The sequence below is a fragment of the Octopus bimaculoides genome, chromosome 5, assembly GCF_046866305.1.
Source record: "Octopus bimaculoides isolate indiv1 chromosome 5, ASM4686630v1, whole genome shotgun sequence".
Lineage (NCBI taxonomy): Eukaryota > Metazoa > Mollusca > Cephalopoda > Octopoda > Octopodidae > Octopus > Octopus bimaculoides.
In genome coordinates, this window is record NC_142932.1 from 74,604,304 (window position 1) to 74,627,610 (window position 23,307).

At 36.0% G+C, this 23,307-nt stretch overlaps 1 protein-coding gene across 1 annotated transcript in view; it reads right to left on the reverse strand.

Moving 5' to 3' along the window:
* Positions 1–2,008: 2,008 nt before the first annotated feature.
* Positions 2,009–23,307, reverse strand: part of LOC106878880 (uncharacterized) — a 71,736-nt gene continuing 50,437 nt past the window's right edge. The window contains exons 2-3 of the mRNA XM_052968395.2: positions 12,108–12,575; positions 2,009–2,458 (exon numbers count right to left, since the gene is read on the reverse strand). Coding sequence (XP_052824355.1) covers positions 2,274–2,458; positions 12,108–12,417 — 495 coding nt within the window. The 5' untranslated portion in view covers positions 12,418–12,575 and the 3' untranslated portion in view covers positions 2,009–2,273. The remainder of the gene's footprint in view (positions 2,459–12,107; positions 12,576–23,307) is intronic.

The window sequence follows — 23,307 nt, forward strand, 5'->3', positions numbered from 1 at the left end:
TGCCTAGCTCTAAGCATTTTGCCTAGCTCTAAGCATTTTGCCTAGCTCTAAGCATTTTGCCTAGCTCTAAGCATTTTGCCTAGTTCTAAACATTTTGCCAGCTCACCACTTTAATAATAATAGTAATAATAATAATGTTATTCAATAGTGAAGTAAAGTTTTTCATAAGAAGTTGGTCCTAATAATATATATTACATTGTAATAAAAGGAAGGATTTCAAAAGGACACAAATTTCAATAGTTAATGTAATTAATATCATTATGTAAACTTAGCAAAAGAAAAAAGAAGAAATTATTTTGGTAATAACTTTTTGAAAAAAAAAACAAACAAAAGACTGAATATAAATGTATCCACCTCTCCTGCCACTGTAGCAACAAACACTAGATAGACATGCTTTAAAGTTCTGAACCTTGACTCTCACTTTTGCATATATTTTCATATCCACCTCTATATTTTAATTGGTCACTCCTCTGATAATCTTCAACTGTCCTATATTTTTACAACAGTTTGAAATCAAAATCTTTCCTTGCTAACATAGGACTTCAATGCTCTTAATAACTGCGCTATGGTTCCTTAACCCTTTTGATACCAATTCACTTATGACTGTCTCTAGTTCTGTCATACAAATTCATTATTTTAAAGTGATCTAAATTAAAACCTTTTTCCAACAAAATTCCATGTTAATTTATGTTCCAAAAACTAGCTAAATAATGGCAAATTTATTTTAATAAATTTTTCATTATTTTCAAAACTAATTGAAACAAAATCACTATATTCCAGTAGAAATATGGTAACAGAAGGGTTAAGGCAAGTAATCCTCAAAGATTGGATTATTTAAACTCAATTGAATAATTTATGCCATGCTGAGTTGAAGACTGTGTTTTATGTTAGTGCTGTGATACATGTGTGTGTATATGTGCATGTGTTTGTTTGTGTATGCTTGTGTGCATGTGTGCATGTATGTGTGTGTATGTGTGAGTTTGTGTGTGTATTTGCGCATGTTCGTACGTGTCTTTGTGTATGTGTATGTCTTTGTGCATGTCTTTGTGTATGCATGTGTGTCTTTGTGTATGCATGTGTGTCTTTGTGTATGCATGTGTTTGTCTGTGTATCTCTTTGATTGGTTTCTTGGTTTCCACTGTGGCTTCAATACAATATTTAAAGATGATCAAAAACTGGACTGTGCTAAGCATAATAAGGTAGAACACAAGAATGAAAGGATTCTTTCAATATTAATTTGGATACTTTAAATTATTCTAACAATAAATCATTTTAGGAATTTATCTACATAACTGGAAATTTAATTTTAAAGAGAAAAATGCTATAACTCTCATTTTATAATTCTATTCTTATCCTGTCCTCAAAAATTGTTGTTTGTTATATTTCATTATTGAGTTATCTAATTATTTAATTAAAGGATTTAAAACTAAAATATTAATTTAAGAAAAAAGTCCAGAGCATAGAAAGATTCTAATTTAAAACCTTATTCTTCCTCTCTCCCGCTGTGTGTATGTGTGTCTCTCTCTATATATTACACATTTATATAAACACACACATATACATTTATATATACATACATACTTATACATATGTGTGTATGTATATATAAATATATAAACACATACATATATACAAGGTGTCTCATAAATAAAGCAGCATGAGAACATTAAAATGTTGTCTATGTTGCCCTTTTTCAATGGAACACCAAGTATAGCTTATAAAGAACAGTTCTATGTTCTTTATTAATGACACATTGAAAGAACAGCTGGAAGAAAGTACAGAGGAGAAGACTGATGTATAAGACTATACACCCACATACACATGTATCTATTTACATATCTCTACATATTTGCTTACAAATACACACACACACACATATATGTATATATATTTATGTATATCTATCTAGCTATCTATATACATATACATATATATATATATATATATATATATATATATATATATATATATATATATATATATATAAATGTGTGTGTGTGTGTGTGTGTGTGTGTGTGTGTGTGTGTGTGCAAAGCCTCATTAACTTTAATATGTAAGCATGCTAAAGGGGAATCATAGATATCTTAAAAACTAAACAGACATTTCAATTCAGTCTTTTGAATAAAGAGAAGGAGAAGGATGTTTGAGGAGAACAAAAACAAAAACAAAAAAAAAACAGAAGTCATGTGCAGATTCATCAGAAGATGGCTGTAACTAGGTCCTACTTATAGAGAAAGTTGGATGGAGAGATTTGGATTGTCATTGCTTCACATTCAGGTCTTTTCCCTGGAATGCATGGCAATGTGTTCTGTGAGGTGGCAATTGTGAGCAAAGGCTTTCGTACAATATTCACATTTGAAAGGTCTGCTGAGATTGTGAATACGGCGAACATGTGCGTTGACATAACGCTGATGCAGGAACGTTTTACCACATTCTTCGCACTGGTAAGATCTCTCACCTGAAACAAGAAGGTGCAATAAAAGATAAATCCAGAGTTTTTAATTAAAACAACAATATGTATATAAACAAACCAAAAAAATGGAGTACACTGATTTTCATTATGGATTTGTTAAAACAAAAAATATAGGCGCGGGAGTGGCTGTGTGGTAAGTAGCTTGCTTACCAACCACATGGTTCTGGGTTCAGTCCCACTGCGTGGCACCTTGGGCAAGTGTCTTCTACTATAGCCTCGGGCCAACCAAAGCCTTGTGAGTGGATTTGGTAGACGGAAACTGAAAGAAGCCCGTCGTATATATATATATATGTATGTGTATGTGTGTGTATATGTTTGTGTGTCTGTGTTTGTTACCCCAACATCACTTGACAACCGATGCTGGTGTGTTTAGGTCCCCGTAACTTAGCAGTTCGGCAAAAGAGACTGATAGAATAAGTACTAGGCTTCCAAAGAATAAGTCCTGGGGTCGATTTGCTCGACTAAAGGCGGTGCTCCAGCATGGCCGCAGTCAAATGACTGAAACAAGTAAAGAGAGAGTAACACAAAGTACTAATGTATCAAACATTACAATGTCAATACTATAGAACAAAAGAAATTTAAGTGGTTGTCCCATGACCTTTTTCTAGTTCTTGGAAGGATTTGAACTCAGCACTGTACATTAACCCTTTTATAACCATATTTCTATTAGAATACACTGCTTTTGTTTCAGTTACTTTTGAAAATTATAAAGAATTTAGTAAAATAACTTTGTTATTATTAAGCTGGTGTTTAGAACATAAATTACGATGAAATTTTGACAGTAAGTTTTAATTTAGATCACTTTAAACCTTTCGTAACCATATTTCTGTTGGAATATGCTGCTTTTCATTCAATTAATTTTGAAAACAATGAAGATAGTGTAAAATAATTCCAGCATTACTAAGCTGGTGTTTGGAATATGAATTAACATGAATTTTTCATAGAAGATTTTTATTAAGATTGCTTTAAAATATAAAGTTTGTATTACAAAATCAGACAATCTCAGATGGATTAATAAAAGGATTAATATATTTGTTAGTTATACAGTGCCATTGTTATAGAGAAGAGTAAACTACACTTAATTATGGCACCTATTTACAACTAGGTGGACTATCAGAGTTAAATATTTGTGAAAAGTGCACTGTAGCACCGGTCACAAAATACATAACTAAAAAATTCCAGCCATGGAACTTTTATATTTTTTTTAAAAATTACATTTATCAATAATAAATTTAAATTAACACTTTTGAATTTGGTCTACAAGATTCTTGATGTGAACTTGAGTATTGAAACAGATTTTGTATTTTGGGAGGGTTATTATGCCAATAAGAAACACATACACTGATTCTAATTCAATTCTTTCAGTATTATTATTATTCAACTAGTTAATCATTTAACTAATCAATCATTTGATTTAACTGTTCAGTTGATTAATCAGGTTTTTCAGAGTACTTTCAGTGCCATTCACAATCTCATCAATGAAATGCTCATCAAAAGGACTCTGATAAACCTTGCTAACTGATTGACCAAAGACTTAGTTAAACAATTGATTAACTGATTCATCAAATGTGTAGCTAGTTGACTAATAATAATAAAAGAAGTGTAATAGAAACAGTGTGTTTCTTATTGCAAAATGACTCTCCTAAGGTACAACAAATATTGAAATTTATGCTCAGATCAACTCCTGAACATTGCCAATGACATGTAAAAGCACCTGTCTTGGTGACACATAAAAGGCATCCACTACACTCTTGGAATGGTTGGCATTAGGAAGGGCATCCAGTTGTAGAAACCATGCCAAATCAGACTGGAACATGGTGCAGCTCTCCAGCTTACTAGTTTCAGTCAAACCATCTGACCCATGCCAGCATGGTAAGTGGACATTAAAGGATAACGATGACGATGATGATATATTACTTTCTCTTTCAATATGTATTCAATGTATGCAGTGTGTAACAGTCATAGGGATTCATGTTGATATATTAGATGCAAGAAAATAGAAAAAAATAGAAACAAAAAAGAACTCAATCAATAAATGATCAAAATGGAGTATGCACGCACGCGCGCACACACACACACACACACACACACACACACACACACACACACCATTCAATAATGGTGTCCAGTCCATGCCAGCATGGACAACTGATGTTAAATGATGATGATGATGATGATCATACCAAAGGAAAATGTGTTACCCTTTAAAAAAAATTTGAAACATCCCCAAAATGCTAGACACATAGTATAGTGATTAGAGTGTTGCACTCATGTTTGCAAGATCGTGGTTTCAATTCCTAGACCAGGTAGTGCATGTTGTTTTTGAGGAAACCATTTCATTTCATGTTGCTCCAGTCCACTCAGCTGTGAATGAGTAACCTTGCAATGCCATGAAAACTGGATAACTGCCAATATGAGTCCTAGAACCCTAGACAGTAATGTCCAGCAGTTGATGACAATGAGGGTGATGATGATGATGATGATGATGATGATGATGATGATAGAAATATGCAATGGCACCACTGTGAGCGATTGTGAAGCTGAGGTGCAGGAACGACCAGGTACCCTTTCAAGCATCAATTTATACATCAATAAGGCAGGATGCAAAAATAGTCAAATTCTTCTTTGACAGTGGCCTTGTACACACCAGCATCTCAAAATCCACAGCTTAAAATATAATTTAGCAACAGATTATGGTATTTTAGTGCCTTATTTCATCCAGCCTCCACCACTAAGAACATATAATGGAGTGAGTGAGACACTAACGGTGATGTTCTATAAAGGGAACTGCCATAAGGCTTCTACTCTACTGTCTTAGATAGATACTCCTATAAAATGAAGTAATCACCAAAAATTGATTTCATTGCTGATAAATAACAAAGCATTGATAATTGATTTATTGAAAAAGTTCAGTAAAATCTATAAAATACATATTTAATGTTATCATTTTTTAATATTAGTTTAATATTTAGGACAATGAACTGGCAGAATTGTTAGCACGGCAGGCAAAATGCTTAGTGCATTACATATATCTAAATGTTCTGAGTTCAAATTCCACCTACGTTGACTTTGCCTTTCATCCTCTCAGGATTGATAAAATAAGTACCAGTTGAACACTGGGGTCGATGTAATTGACTTACTCCTTCCCCTGAAATTGTTGGCCTTGTGCCAAAATTTGAAACCAATATTAAATTGATATTAGTTTCAAATTTTGGAGGAGATATGCTGATTACATTGACCCCAGTGTTCAACTTGTACTTATTTTACAGACCCTGAAACGATGAAAGGCAAAATTGACCTTGGAGGAATTTGAATTCGGACTGCAAAAACAGACGAAATGCTGTTAAGTGTTTTATTCAGCATGATATTGAGTTAATATTAAGTCACAGGTGTAGCAGTGTGGTTAAGTATTTTGTTTCCCAGCTACATAGATTCAGATTCAGTTCCACTAGTGTCTTTTACCATTTCCCATTCCCTCTCCTCCTCTCTTGTTCTCTGTCTCTCTTTTTCCTCCTGAGGTAGCCATGCATCTCTTTTACTGCCAGATCTCTATTTCTGTCCCTCTATTCATACTCTAACTTCTCATCACTTGGCACAAGCCACCTCCCTCAATACTACTCCCCACCTCAGTTGAGGAGTCTTATCTTGTGAGTTATTTGGTGTCACATAAAATGCAGGTGCCACATAAAATGCACCCAGTCTACTCTCTGAAGTGGTTAGCTTCAGGAAGGGCATCCAGCCATAGAAACCATGTCAAAGCAGTTAGTAGAGCTTGGCACAGTCTTCTAACTTGCCACCTCTGGTCAAACCATTGAACCCATGCCAGCATGGAAAACAGACATTAGATGATGATGATGATGATGATGATGATGATGATATATACATACACACAAACATACATATGCACACATATGTTCATGTGTAGTCCCTTTGTTTTGACATTGTATGATAGTTGTAAATGAGTGTTACAATCATACAAGCAGTGTTGTTCTGCAAAATCATATTTGGTCATGGGGCAATATTACCTTACTTTGAAACAGATGAGGGTTGGAGGCAGGAAGAGCGTCCAGCCATAGTAATCTGCCTCAAAAAGACAAAAACTTTGTCCAACCCTTGCAAGTATGAAAAGTGATGGTTATCACTATCGGAGTTTTATTCAGAGTTATTTTAATGGTAGATGTTTATTCAATAGTATCAATGATCAATGTTTACTTCATTATATTTAATGTAATTAATCACAGGTCCTTCTTGTTTCATTATATCTAATGTAATTATCTAATTTTCAGTAATGTCATATTAACTTCATCATCAAGTTCTGACTGTTGAATTGTTTCCAACATACATTATAAATAGTTACTTAATTCAACCTGGAATGATGAAAGTCAAAATAATTCTTGCCAAAATTCAAATCAATACCAGAGAAGTACCAAACTAGATGCCTTCAAGCATTCTAATTATGTTTCCTCCAGACACAAGAAAATTATACTTTTTCAATGAAATTCCAGACACAAAACTTTTCCAATTTCCACTAAGAATAGAGAACAACTAGTAAACGGACTAGTGGCAGAGCTTCTACATGGTTGATTAGCTTGCTAGAAATAACATCCAAATTACCTTCAAATAACACATTAGAAACTGCAGTCCTAAATACCTATATATTGTGTGATTGTGACTGGCAAGCTTTAGATCATAGATCTATTTGATCAGGGTTGACTAGGGTTAAACAAACAACAATAGGTGGTAAAATAAATGATGTGGATTAGTTTGGCTATTTTGACCATTACTGAAGTTGAATCAGCCATGTTACTAAAGTCTAACATCTTTTTATTGTAACTTGACTAAATCTATTTCTTGGAACTGATAACAAGTGTTTTTGTTTTCTCTCTAGCTCTAGGACTGATAGGGCTGGCTACCCAGTTTCCATGGCCTATAAATGACCAAAATTACAGCATTATCCCTGAATCGGATGCCAGTTTGATGTAGGGTTCAAGGCCAGCAGTTTTTGAGGGGAGGGGTAAGTTGATTACATTGACCCTAGTACTTGACTGATACTTTACTTAATCAACCCACAAAGGGATGAAAGGTAGAATTTGAACTCAGTATAAAGAACTAGAAGAAAGTGTCACAAAGCATTTTGTGCTATTGATTCTGTCAACTTGCTGCCTTAATCCATCCATCCACCCATCAGAAGCTGGATTCCCAAGTGTGGCCAACTGAGATTATAGACCATATTCAACCATCTCGTCTTTAGTCCCTCCCTACGTCTTCTGCTAGTTGGTTCAGCTTGAAGAATCTCTGTTGCAATTCTTTGCTGCAAAACTCTTCTAATTTCATGCCTGTAGTGCTGGAGATGTGACCACTCGATGCAGAGGAATAGAAGCTCAATCTGGAGAGATTCCTTGATCTCTAACCTATGCATCCTGTTGAGTAACATTACTCAAGAAACCCTTTGGAGGAACTCCATTTCAGCCACTTGCATTCATTACCTAACATTCATGACCACAAGCCAGGATAGGCATGAAAACCAAATTGAAGATAGTGAGTTTCACCTTTTTACCAATCTCTCCTCTTCTGAGGAATGAATGTAAGAGCTGGGGTATTGCTATACCAGCCATCAAATCTAGCATCCAGTTCAGCCTCCTGCCTTCCATCACTTGTGAATGCAGCCCATAGCATCATACAAGCAGCACCTTTAATTTGAAATCTTCCAAGAAAACATGTTTGGCCATGGGGAAATATTACCTTACTTGGAAACAGGTGAGGGTTGGCAACAAGAAAGGCATCCAGCTGTAGAAAACTTGCCTCAACAAATTCTGCCTAATCCATGCAAATATGGAAAAGTGGACACTAAATGATGATGACATATGGTGAATATGAAGATGAATATTATAATGATGATGATGACAGCAATAAAGACGATGATGATGACAATGACAACAACGATGATGATGATGTCATTACAAGAGAATTGTGAAAATTAACTGATATTTTAAATTTGAATTTCTATTCTTTTTAAATATGGATAATAATGAGAATCACTCACTTCTGACTCTTGGCACAGATTATTGTCCCCATACAAGAATGTGTCAGTGTTTGTGTCTTTAGTACAGATCAGTGGTCTTCAATCATTTGTTGCGTATGGACCCCTTTGATTCTTATCTTACTTTAGTTGACTGGAGCCCCATAGCCATTTGGTGATTAAAAATAATACTATTGCATTTTTATAATTAAATATTATGAGGAGTTGTATAAAAAAATTGTGAAGATATTGTGTGTATTGTACAAGTATAACTAATTTATTGCACATAATTTTTAACAACAAAATCTTTTATAGACACCCAAGGGTCATGTGGACTCCGGTTAAGAACCACTGGTACAGATGGATGTAATATACCTGTTACATCTATATCTGAATGTTCACATCTGGGAAATATAGTTATTGTATTGCTAATTGTTATATGTAATGTTTTGGATGTTAAATTTTTGTAATGAGTTATTTCCTAGGTCTTCTCTTAATCCTTTCATTAACATGCTTGCATTAAAATACATCTCTGATTCAATTAATTTTAAGAATAAGGAAGAATTTGCAAAAATAGACTTTTCATTTTGAACATGGTGTTTGGAACAAAATTAGCATAACATTTTGATGCTGGGTTTTAGTCTAGATTACTTTGAAACATAAAGTGTGTATCCTGAAATCAAGGGTGGACCTAGGCGAGTTGGTATCAAAAGAGTTAATGGCTTGACATTTGGTGTAGTCAATTTACTCATCATAATGAACCAGTAAAATAATATTTGATAAGGACTTGTTAAATAACGTGTGATATCTCATCATTGATCTAAAGATATATCAGTATTGAATCAAAAACATTTCAATACTGAAGTAAAGATTTACTGTAAAGTAAAATAGCCATCTATGTATCATACTTAACATATATACACAGTTGAGCGGCATGATATTGTGGATTTTTTTTTTTTTTCAGTTTTTATCTCTTCATAGGCATGTTGTGTTAAAAATGCAATATACATCAGAGTAAGGTAAGCATTGTCCAAACAGTGATTCATGAGGGCCCGAAACATTTCAGCTCTCTTGACCCTTACCAATAATGTGTACTCATAGCCACATGCCTAAATGAAATTTGTCAGTTCTGACATATAAGAAACAGTGAATAAAAACTTGGTGTACAGAAACAGCATCAGATATGAACAAACAGCAAAATGCTTAAGAGTAATAAATATTTTTTACTCTGTCAAAAATTTAGTTAGGTGTGTTTCATTAAAATTCAGTTTTCCATCTGTGATAACTTTGTATGTCTATTAGATGTATGCTTAAGAAGTTTAATTAAGAAAATCAGAAATATATTGGCTTTCTTTACTGAAACTCTAAATTCTGCTTATAGATTTAAGAATCTTTTAAAAGACAATATTGTCTCTTTTACAAAATATAAGCCATTGCACATATTACAGAAAAGACTATATATATATATATATCAGGGACATGCCACCTAGGTAGCCAAGGTAGGCAGTGCCTACTTTAAATAAAACAGATCAATAGTGGCATTTTCCTTTTATAGCAAAATATGCATCTAATTCAATAAAATTATGAAGCTTACTCTGATTACTATACATAAAATGCAAAATATTTTAATTTAATGTAGATTAGGTAGGCATAATTCAACCCTACTTTTCAATCTCAGTATTTAAGCTACACATAGTACTGCTGTAGTACACATGCTGCATACACACCTACAACACTGTTTTCTTTACATGCTATAAAGGCAGAAATAAATCTACCTTCAACTGAGTTGCGCACCGTGTTTCACTTATTGTTTTGTGTGTTTAACTACATAAAGGTCACCAACTGCCTACCCTAAGTAATTACTGATGGCATCTGCCTGATATATATTCTCTAACTTTGTTTACAGCAAAACGTTTTTGAGTATGTGTATAAAAGCTCCTATTTTAATATATCAGCTACAACTTAAGGATATCAATTTGCAATAGCAGTTTTATGGGGTTGTACCAAACTGTGCTGATATAATGTAGGATAGATATAGTAATAATGATAATAATCCATGGATGGAATTTATAAATATTTTAATGCATTGTTATGTGTGTTTCCACAAATCACATGCACCTGATGAAATGAATGTATGAACTATGATCCACCTGATAAAAATAGATTGTACTGTAATCATCCCAGGAATATGGACTATGGTCTTAAGAAATATGTGATTCGTGGAAACACATGCATTAAAGTATTTATAAATTCCATCCATGGATTATTATTATTACTACACACACACACATGCATACACATATGTACACACAAACATACATATAAAAAAATAAATGTGAAATATTTATCATATAATGGGATCATTTTTAATAACCTTGCATTTAAGTATAAATCAAACTGCTTTAAAGCAATAATAACTTCCAAAATCACATAATTAAATAATTAAAATGTCATTAACATTCAGTTGTTAATAGCAATAATAATGGAATAATGGTATAAGAAACTGTCATGGATCTATTATGATTTTGTTATCTCCATAATTATTGACTGACTGAAATATCTACAAATATTAAATTACAAGACCACAAAAAACATAGAAATTGGTTCATAAAAACACAAAAATAATTTTCTTATTAATAAATGGTTGTTCATCATTTTACTTGTGCCAAATTTAATTCTTTTGATACCATATTTCTTTTGAAATACACTATCTAAAACAATGAAGAATTTAGTGAAATAACTTTGTCATTATTAAGTTGATGCTTGGAACACAAATTAACATGAAATTTTGGAGGATGATATCAATTTCAATCAAATTATAATGGAAAGTTTGTGTCATAAAACCATGGATTGGTATCAAAAAGATGAACCCCTTTGATATCATATTTCTGTTGAAATATATTGCAATTGTTTTAATTAATTATGATATTAAAGATGAATTTAGTAAAATAACGTTATCATTTCAACATTTAAATTTAATTTGCCAAAATATTTTCATCTCTAATGCAGCATGGAATTTTGTCAGTGAACAGGTCACGGTCTCAAAGCGACGAAAATATTTTGGCAAATTAAATTTAAATGTTGAAGTGAATCTAACAGTTTTTGTGTGTTTCTTAAATGGCTTATAAACACCTTCCACGCTGCAATAGTTTTTGTTCCTGCACACAATCTCAGATCAGGTCACTTGCTATGCAAGTACATCTCTGTTATCATTTCATTTTTGCATTTGGTTTTTTGCATTTTATGTGAATTTGTGTGTTGAAGCAAATTTTGTTGTGTCTAGGGGGAATCATTATGCTAACATGATGAACACACTCACTGGTTCAACTCCACTCATCTATTAAATATCCAACTGGATATTTAATAAATGAGTGGAATTGAAGCAGTGAGTGTGCTCATTACATTGGTATCATGACTCTCCCTAGACACAACAAAACTTTATCGTTATTAAACTGGTATCTGGAACACAAATTAACATGAAAGGTTTGGAAGAAGGGTTTTATTTAGACCACTATAAAACAAGGAATTTGTATCATAGAACTAGGAGTGGTCTCAGGTGGGTTGGCATCAAAAGAGTTAAAATGAAATCAGAAAGGAATTGTGAACATGTCTTACCAGTGTGTATCATCTGATGGCGTTCTAAATGAGTGTTGAGAGAAAATCGTCTCCCACAGTCGCGGCACTCATACGGCAAATCGGAACGATGCATCATCATCTCGTGAGCCGTGAGGCTGCTGCTGTAGAGAAAAGCCTTCGAACAATGAGAACATTTGAAGGGTTTCTTGTCCAAAGGTGCAATTCCAGCAGTTGAAGGGGTTGTTGATGAAGTCGAAGCAGAAGTTGACGATTTGGGGTCGGGAAAGACACTGGGTGAGAAGGACTCGCTGCCTCTCATAAACATATAAGGATCGTCTGTCTGCATCATGCTGCTTTTTATGGGATACCTTTTTTTTAAAAAAAGGCTGATTAATGTTGAGGTTTTGTGAGGAAGTAATGGATGAAAGCTACAAAGCACTTCCTTATTTTCCAACAAAATGTCAATGACCACCAAATCTTTGTGGAATTTCAGAAGCAAACAAAGTCCTGAAATAGAAATTATAATAGAATAAATAATTGGTTAGTAGAAGTAAGTAAGTTTAAAATGATCAAATTTTGATTAAAATAAAATGCTGAGAGAAAAAGTGAAGTGAATTCAAGAAAGAGAAATATTGAGAAAAAATACCAAGTTTACTATAAATGATTCTGAATAAACTACCACTGGTCTATATTTTTTCAAATTGATATAGTATCTTTTTCTAAGAAAGTAGAGCATAATTTGAGACAGATTTGACCTGCTATTTCTTGCAGCTTGAAGGACCCTGTACAGGCTCCCTCATTGGTTCATGTTAACATGTTTTAAAGTTTAGCAGGAAGATAGTTTATACATGAACATAGTTTATACATGAACATAGTTTATACATGAACATAGTTTATATATGAACATAGTTTATATATCTTCCTACTAAACTTAGATGGTTTATATATGAGTGCTAAACATTTTACTTTACAAATTAGTCAGAAGATGTAGAACACTGTCAATATTGGATTGATGCGGTGATGTTTAGCATCGACATTAGAAGGTATCCGCAGGAAAAACACTGAATGGAGAAGTCCTGAAGGCCACTGTTCTAGGTCGAAGGATAGAGTGAAGTATCTAGTATGGGTGTATAGGGGATGAGACTCAGTAAGTGTAAGTGAAGAACTGATGTAATTTACATTATTTTTTTGAAATATGATAAAATATAGAGCTATTTGTGAGAAAACCCTATTTAAAACAACAACAAAAAAAACTATTGGTAAACTTTAAGTGCAACTTAAAGAGCACAACTCTTTATTGTCCAGACTACTACAACGTTAGTGCCAACCAGTCTCATCCTTTGTATTATACTTTGTTTTGCATTATAGAGAATTTTTTGAGATTCAGAGTTACCGAGCTGACAAAGCCCAGCGACTATACCTTTTCCTTTTCCCATGAGGATTAAGCAGGATCACTTGCCCCCACCTTTCTTACCACAACCTTCCATCTTTTCTCAAACACACCTCATGGCAGGCATCTCTTCTCGAGCCCTATCTATCTCTTCAGATGGTATTTGAAGTATGTCAGCAAACCAGGGCCAGACATGAAAGATCCTGTCACGAGTCCTTGCAATCTGGTCTTCCACACACTCTTTCAACACTGCCACTGAACAGAGAAAACATGCCTCACCTTCCTTTGAGAGTCTGGTTGGCAGCACAATCTTTATTATAGACTCGACTGATAGCTGTACTCTGCCTAGGTGTGACAAAACGTGTTCAGCATAAATTATCAAGCCTGAAAGCTTCTGGCACTGTACAAAAGTGTGCTGGATGGTTTCATCGTCCAGCCCACATCTTGGACATGCCGTTGGCACTGACATTCCATGCCTGGATAACTTATCGCGAACAGGTAAAACGTTCCTGTAGCACTGCCAGGTCAGGGATTTTTGGTAATTATCCAAATACCCCGGCCTGAAAGTTTTTGGGAACAGGTTGGCAAGTTGGTTCTCATCGAACCCCAAGCCCCTCCTAGGACGTCATCATTTTTAAACTCTACTAGCCCTTTATACAAAACCAAGGTGGTATTCCCATTGCCGGCCTTGCCCATCTTGTGGATTAGCACAAGTGCCTGTCGACACTCCTTTCGCCATTCTGTCAGATTATGCCTTTTAATAAAACTGGGTTTGAATCTCTCTAAAGAGGCTGGTTGTGGAAAGAATTCCTCCGCCAATGGATTTCATACCTTGTTGCCTTCCAGGTAGCACCAGAGATGTCTCAGCCTCAACACATGTCTGCGCATCATAAGCCAGGGCATCCCTAACCCACCCTTTAACAGTCCTGGCAGCAGACGGAGCGCTTCACAAGTGGCTTTCCTCCTTTCCACAATAAGTGGAAGAGGAGTCGCTTCAACTTGTTTAGCCACAAGTCAGGGCACAACGGTTAGGCGGTAGGTGATTACAGGTGCAATAGACACCTGTACCACCTACGCCCTTCCTTTCAGGGACAGAGCCCATCCGGACCAAGTGTGGACAAGGGCCTCCACCCTGTCTGTCACCTTGCTCCAATTCTTCTCCATCTGGGAGTCCGGTCCAAACCAAACAACAAGCAACTTAACAGGACCATCTGTCCAGTGACACAAGACACTGGACGATATCGACTTCCTCCTCCAGGTGCTGAGGCGCAAGCCGATGGACTTGTCCTTGTTAACTTTTGCCCCTGCCACCGCCTCTTATTCTTTTATAGCGTCCTCTACACAAGGTAGCTGAGCCTCGTTGGACACAATGATGGTGATGTCATCCGCTTAAGCAGAGACTGACTTAACGCATCCAATTTCATTGGGGGTGCACCCCAAATTCTCCAACTTCCACAGTAATGGCTCAAGAGCCAACACATACAAAAGCGGAGACAGGGGACACCCTTGATGAACTGACTGCTTGATTGAAATCAGCTCCGACAGGTAGCTGTTTATCTGAACGGTGGATTTGATGCCACTATACATTGCGGAGATCCATCTACGGAAGTCTGGGCCCAGCCCTGCTGCTTTGAGGACCACCGCCAGGTACTAGTGGTCTATCATATCAAATGCTTTTCTTTGGTCTAAATGGACCAGTGCACCACCTTTGCCAGTTAATTTACTCAACCTGTCTAAGGTGTAGCATATAAGGTGAAGAGTGTCCGGGATTGACCTGCCTGGAATGGCGCATGTCTGCGCCTTCCCTACAAGCTTCTCCATCACACGTGTCAACCTTTTTGCTAACAACTTGGCCAAAATCTTTAACTCTACATTGAGTAGAGTTATGGGCCTGTAATTACTTATAATGTCCCCTTGCTCGGGTCCTTCTGGATCAGTGTCACCACTCTGTGACTCACAGAGCTGAGAATCCTCCCATTCTGTTGCCAGTTTGTATAAACGCCTGCCAGCAGGTTCCTGAACAAGTCCAGCATGCTATGATAAAACTCATCGAGTAGACCATCCAGCCCTAGTGACTTGTCCCTAGCGCACTTGGCCAGCATCTCTTTGACCTCCGCAGGTGTAATCGATCCTTCACAGCATTCTGCCTCACATGCCAAGAGTCGCAGCCCACCAGCGAGGAAGCCCTTTAGGAACTCCCCACGCTCGAGTGCATTGCTACCCCCAAACAACTGGGTGAAGTGCTGGTGAAAGGCCTTTTGCATCTTTTCCTGTTCATAGATCTTGCGCTCCTGTTCATCAGTTAAAGACTTTATAGAGGCTTTTTTTTCACTCTGACACTCCACACGACGGGCCCATCTGGCAACGTTAATACCTTCTCGGCCCACTGCACGTAGCTTAGCTTTAACTCTGGAGCCTTCATGTTTGGCTTTGAGGTGACGGTACAAGACTGTTCTTGCCACCAGCACTCTAGCTGCAAAGCCAAATTCCATAGCCTCGTCTAAATTCTTAACTAGTTCCCTTTCTATTATAGATCTATCTAAACTTAGCTGATTGCTAGATCTAATATACTCTAAACGAATGGCTCTCCTGTGGGCGTGCTACCATATGTTATTAATGATGGCACCACATAGTGCCCTCTGCACTAATTCCTTAATCCAGGCACAGAAAGCTTCACAAGTCAAAATAGACTTGTTCATCTTCCAGTATCTGGGTCCCTGTCTATGACATTTATCTATATGCACCTTACACATCACAAATTTGTGATCCCTGTAAGGTACAATACAAAATTGTGGACAACTAAAAGTATTCCTGTCTCTTTCTCTAACCAATACCCTGTCTATATAAGATCTGTGTGAGCCGTCGTTATTACTCCACGTCCACTGTAGAATGCTTGGCTCATTCAGTCTGTAATAGTCTACTAGATTATAGCTCTCTAGTAAACCCTTGAGGCCAGGATTTCCCCTCCTATCAATCGAGTCAACACTATCCACCTGTGCATCGAGGATAGTGTTAAAGTCTCCTAACAGAACTACCGTTTTTGACTTCACTAGAAAGTGCTCTAGGTCTCGATAAAAACCAGACTACCTACACTCCTTAGGAGCATAGACAGCTACCAACTTGAAGGACTGTTTACTCTCATGGGTCACATCTAGGATGACCAGCCTACCTTCTGGGTCCAGAAAGACTGTACATACCTGTAAGTTCAAGGTCTTCTTAAGTAGGACCACCATGCCCCCTCCTCCTCGTCAGATAGGAGAAATAAATTTCTCATAGCCATTTAGAAGAGGTGTGAATGCTTGTGATCCACTCATCTTGGACTCAGTTGCAATGCATACATCTATATCTCGTGACCTGAAGTTGTTCAGAAGACAAGCTTGTTTCCATTTTGACCCCAGCCACGTACATTTATACTCCCTAACTTAATCGCCATTGTGAAAAATGGAAAAAAATTTGCAGTTTGAGTTTGGGGAGGGGTTGCACAAATTCAGCTGCCTCCCCATCCTTTTCTTTTAATGGTGTAGCCGCTGGGCTTTTTATTGGTGTAGCCACTGGGCTTTTCATTGGTGTAGCCACTGGGATGGTTAATAACTTTTTGTCTGTCATTTTGGAGCTGATGTCTCTGATATCCTCCAGATACCTTTCCTTCAGTTCCAAAAATAGGCCCGTGTCCATTTTTGTGAATCTAATATTCGGGGACGTATCTTTAGTTATTTTGAAAACTCGAGCCTTGTGGTGCACTCTTATAATGGTAGACAACGGCTCATTTGTTTCCACATAGGAAACAATTCTTTCTTGTGTTTTGGGGAGGGTTTTGGTAAAAGGTTTCACTGTAGGGTTGGTCTGGGAAATTTTGCTTTGTGTGTCTGTTGTGTTTAACTGATTTTTTTGTTTGGGGAGGGGAGTCTGGGACTTGTGCTTTTTTCCTTTTGTGCAATACTGTGGTATACTCCATTTCATCACTCTTATCTGTCTTTTCTTCCGCCATTGTTCCCACTTTTGTTTCTGTTGTATTTTCTGGCTTTTCATTTCTTTCTTATACCACCTTCGCAGCTTTTTGGGGAGGGGCCTCATTGTCTTTTTTTTTCGTGCACTTTGAGCAGATGTGGCCCTTTTCTCCACATCTGAAGCAATGAGGCCTACGTCCCTCAACAGCTACTCTAATGGTTAGCCCCTCCCCTACAATCACCCTATCGGGCAAATTTTCTAGTGTTTCGTTTGACGCTTGAACAACCATCTTGAGCGCCTGGCCTTTCCAGTTGACGGCTTATTTTTTTCTCCTTTGTAATATCGACACCACCTCCTCCACATCGTATATGACTGCCGCTGTTACCCACATAACTTCATAACCAGCTGGGATCTCATCTACTGTAATTTTCGCCATTCTGCGAACCAAGTATGTGGGTAACAGAATTATTTCCTCATTTCTTAAGGTTTCCATGGAGACCTTCGCTAGGCTAGCCATTTCGAACTGCGCTTCCACCATTGCACTTCTCATTCCATAGCTAGCATAGGTTACTTGGTTCCATACAGGGGCCAAACATCTTTCAACGATGTCATTCTTGGTGTCCATAATTCTTTTTTCTTTAACGTTGTAAATTTTATACACAACCATTCGTGCATTTATCACTTGCACTGTCTGGAGGAGGCAGTAGTTTTCAGTCACTACGACTTTTCCTGATTAAGTTACAAAACTTAAATAGTTGCTCCATTTTTACCCCCATTTCTCTTACATTGCCACTTACAGCGGCAGAAAAACTGGCTCTTTCCTATTCCTGTGTTTTTGTTTCACCTACATTTTCACTGGTATTACCTTTTCCCATCATGGGAAAATCTATTTTTGATGCAATATTAAATTCCATCATATGCTTTTTTTTAAATTGCCAAAAATGACAAAAACATGATAAAATAAATTTACTACCCAGCAATAGTTCAGCAATTTTTTTTTTTTCCACAATAATTTTAATACAGAATTTTCTGCCCTGTAGGGCAAAAATTCTGTTCCACGAAGGACAACAGTTCAGTTCAAAGCAAAATACACAAAAATATCACAATACCAGACAAAAACACAGGGAATGAACTCACATAACTTTGGTAACAGCAAATTACGATGCAAAAAATCTGAGTCTGCTAAAGATAATAGTAGTTTGCTCCAGCTCGCATTATATAGAAAAATAAGAGACAACCAGTCACTGATCTTGCAACAAGCAAATTAGTTAGTCACAAAATCTCTATAAGAGATGAAAGCAGTAATTATACTGAGAAGTAATGTTTATCGCCACTTCAATATGACTGTTCCATAGGAACTGACGTTACAACCATTTTAACCTCAGGAGGACGCTGGTTAACCCCTCAATCACTCTTCATTTTAAGAGTGCACAGGTTGTTGGCTGACATGAGTACAGGAGGGGTGATGCCTTGTACAGATGACAATGTAGAAAGTAATCAGTGCTCAGACTGACAGGCAAGTGAGGGGAAATAGGGTGGTGCAAAGCTAGCAGTGAAGCTGGAAGTGGATGAGAGGATAAGTGCTGAGAGTAAACAATAATGTAGGTCATGTACATTTGTTCAGGTGACCAAAGAGGGGATTAGAAAAAAGAGCAATGACACCAGAAGGGCTTGGATGACTGGCTGAAAGTGAGAAGCAGTAGTATGATTTAAGTGGTAAGATTATGTAGAACAGTAGAGGTGGATAAAAATAAGGATGGGTGATGTGATACTCCTTAAGAGATGAGTGCGAATAGAAGTAGCCCTCAGGAAGGGAGAGTGTAATGGCTGTTAGTAGAAAGGGTATAAAGGGTAACAAAGATGCAGTAGATAGAAGGATTTATAGAAGAATGAGGATGGCCTAATACATTAGCCTAGTGAACGGTGAAGGAGTCAGAAGGATGGAGTGGACCAATGTAGTCTTTTTATTAGAAGAATGAAGTGAACTGGTGGTGGTAGTGGTGGTGGGCGGTGAGAAACAGGATGATGCTGGAAGTCAGGGAATTTGCGGTATGTAAGGTGAGGAGAAGCAGCAAGTTATATATTCTATGCTTGGCAGAGCACAGAGTATCTCAGAGACTCTAAACATTATCCTTATATCAGGGTATGTTTCTTTGTAGCACTGAATATCACCAATCAGTACTGCTTTTCCTCATCTCTTCTGTGAGATGCAGCATCTTCATATCAACCTTCACCACTTCATCCCATGTCTTCCTTGATCTCTTTCTTCCAAGGGTTCCATTAACTTGGAATTTTTTAGTACTTGTTTATGCAACAGTTATCCTTCATATGCATCAAATATCCATACCAAGACAGCCTTCTCTCTAGGACACTACATCTGATTCCTTATACCCAATTTTCTCTCATGTCACTTGTACTCTGGCATTCATGTACATTAACATTACATATCCACTGGAGCATACTTGCTTTAGTTTTTTCTCACCTTCACAAGTCTTCTGCATTCAAACCCCATGTTTCACTATCATGCAGCAGCACAATTCTAACACAAGTCTCATACATTCTGCCCTTCACTCTGAGAGAGAGAACCATTGTTGCTAGCAGAGGCTTACTGACCCTTTTTCTAACCTGTTCTTATTCTGGCAACTACTCTCTGAGAACATGAGTGGGTAGGGTGTTACACAAGTGGCTACAAGATAGTGGTTTCAATTCCTGGAGCAGGCAGAGCATTGTGTTCTTGAGCAAAACACTTCATTTCATGCTGCTCTGTAATTTCTTTGGTGCCTGACATGTGGCACACCATGCACCAGTCCAGGCAATGTTGATTTGAAGGAAGGAAGAAGCTAATGTACAGACCAACATTTGACCACTATAAACAAATCGCCTGTCATTTACATCAGGAGAATCCACCATACATTCAGAATAATCACCTTCACAACTAATTATGTAACCTAGGTAACAGAAATTATAGACTACTCTGAGCTGGCTAAGCATTTAAGAAAGTCTTTTTCTAGTGCATTCTTAGTGTGTATTGTTCCAGTGCATCTGCCACAGACAAAACTTGTCTTCTCTGATAGTCTGCCTGTGAATTCTCCTACACCGCTTGTATGTCCATAGCCCACACTGAGTACAGTGTATGGAGTTTCTACCTACTCCTTTTCTACAGATTGAGAGAAGCTTTTTCCCTGACGATATCAAGGGGATCTTGTTTCTTTCCTTATAACATCACCATCCTTACCAGCTTTGAGTTCACTCAATTCTTTCTAGGCTGCAAGTATGTATGTGTGTGAATCAATCAATCAATCAATCAATCAATCAATCAACCAATCTGTCTGTCTGTCTATGTATGTGTGTATTTATATATGTGTATCCGTTTCCTAGTCTTAAGAATGTGTGATAATTGTAAATGAGCATCACTGTCATAAAGCAATATCCTTTGTTTCCATCCCACTGTGAAAAATATGGCTGGCCATGGGGAAATATTACCTTGTTTGGAAATGGGTGAGGGTTGGAGAGAGGAAAGAAATCTGCGTCAAGAAACTCTAGCTGACCTGTACAAGCCTAGAAAAGTGGATGTTAAAATGATGATGATGATGATGATGATGATGATGGCAATAACTCTTCTATGTCTTAGCTTGGCTTATTTATTTAAGTTGAAAATATTTTTTTCTAATGAACAAATATATTTGCACACACACACACACACACACACACACGTATATTATATGCATGCATGACATTTTAAATAAATTGACAACTAAAGATAGGATTTAATCATATCACCAAGAATTTGTCACACTAACAAGAGGAATCAGGTGTAAATTATTTAAGTTCCCAAGTTCAATTTCAAGTGAATATTCTTATTCACAAGAATATGTTTAATTTCTTATTACATAACAATTAAGAGCAATATTTTAAGGTAATAGAGGTGAAGAACTGAAGAAGTGAGAATTTTATAAAAAAAAAGTAATTCAAAGTATATTCTTTTATATCCTTTTTCAGCACAAGATCCCGTAATATTTTTAATGAAATCATCGTCTGTCTCCTACCTATAGCTATTCTGTATATCACAGAAATCTTATTGCTCCTGCAGTGTTTCGTAAGCAAATGATATCAACATCTTACATAACCACAGTTATATGAGACAACAAGGAAGAAGATGAAAAGAAAAGCATCTATAATATATTTAAGCCTACTATGTCTAGCATTTGCCACTACATTCTGACATTCTGCTACTGTTCCTGCTTCTGCTGATGCTGCTGTTGCTGCTGTTTTGTCGGTACATAAACACCTCTGCACTTAGCTTTCCAAGGCTGCAGTGCAAAATAAGATTTCAAGCAGTGAATTTCAAGAAAATTGTTTAGTCTTAACAATGATAGGTTTTAGCAATGAAAAGGTGAAGAGGTGAATGGAGTTCTGGTTTCACTGCTTCTTGAAGTAATTCATACGATTTTTAGTAAAGATTGTTGGTAATTTTGGATATATTAAACATTTAGGGAAATCTTAAAAATCTGTTTGGTATTGTAAAAAAAATCTGATTGAATAACTATGCAGTCATACATACATATATTATATAATATTCACTCTTTCTCTCTCACTAATATATATATATATACATATATACCTACCTACACACACATACATATTTACATTATACCTAAAAATATAGATATAATGTGTGTGCATATATATACACACACACACACACACATAAATGCATCTATATACACATACATTTAAGATTACAAATATATATATACATATATATATATATATATATATATATATATATATATATATATATATATATATATATATATATATGTATGTATGTGTGTATATATGTATATATTATTGTTCTTTCTTACGAAATATATAGAACTGCTAAAAAGAAGTGCTTGGGTCGAACCTGAGACAAAAGATAAGAATTAAGATATAAACTCAAATTAGGCAATCATACTCATACATTTATAAATTTGACTTAAAATGCATATACATGGATTAATACATATTGACACATCAATATTTAAAAAAAATATTTATAAAATATAAATATATATAAATACACATAAAAATACATGTAAATAAAACCCATATGTGATATGGATGGAAGGAAGTGTGAGAAAAAGAGGACTGAAAAAATTGTTTTTTGTACTGAAGTTAAGAGAGGTTAAGAGTTTTGATTAAAAGATCCATAGGGTTCGTTATGTTTTTTTAAAATATAAATGGTATATAAGGTATGTAGAATGTGATTTTATGAGGATACCTTTCCTGATGAAGCGGATGTTGTCCACATGGTTTGTAAGATTTATTAATTTTTCTACCAGGACATGAGCTCTAGAAACGGCCATTGAAAGTGAACCTCCTCAAACTGTATTATATACCTTATTTATAATTTTATGTACATAATGTATTAATATATGTATACACATTTTAAGTTGAATTTATAAATGTATGTGTATGATTGCCTAATTTGAGTTTATATCTAAATTCTTATATACACACACACACACACATATATATATATATATATATATATATATATATATATATAATTTGGGAAAACAAATTTCCAAATCAAACAGGTGCCAAAGTAGTACAAGCAGTCAAGGAACTTTCTGATTATAATCTTCTCCAGAGAGACTCATATATAAACGGGCTGAAGAAAACAACATGCAATTTAATGCAGGTAAATTCAGCAAGCTAGTGCTCACATGCTGCAATGATGATTTGGACCAAAAGGAGAGGCAATCTCAGAGTCAAGCACAGTGCATGATCTGTGGATTGATATGAGCAACAACACCTTGTTTCATGTACATATCACCAAGATGGTGGCAATGGGAAGGCAAATGATTGGATGGATTCTGAGAACCTTCAGAACAAGATACTGGGAAACTATGCTGG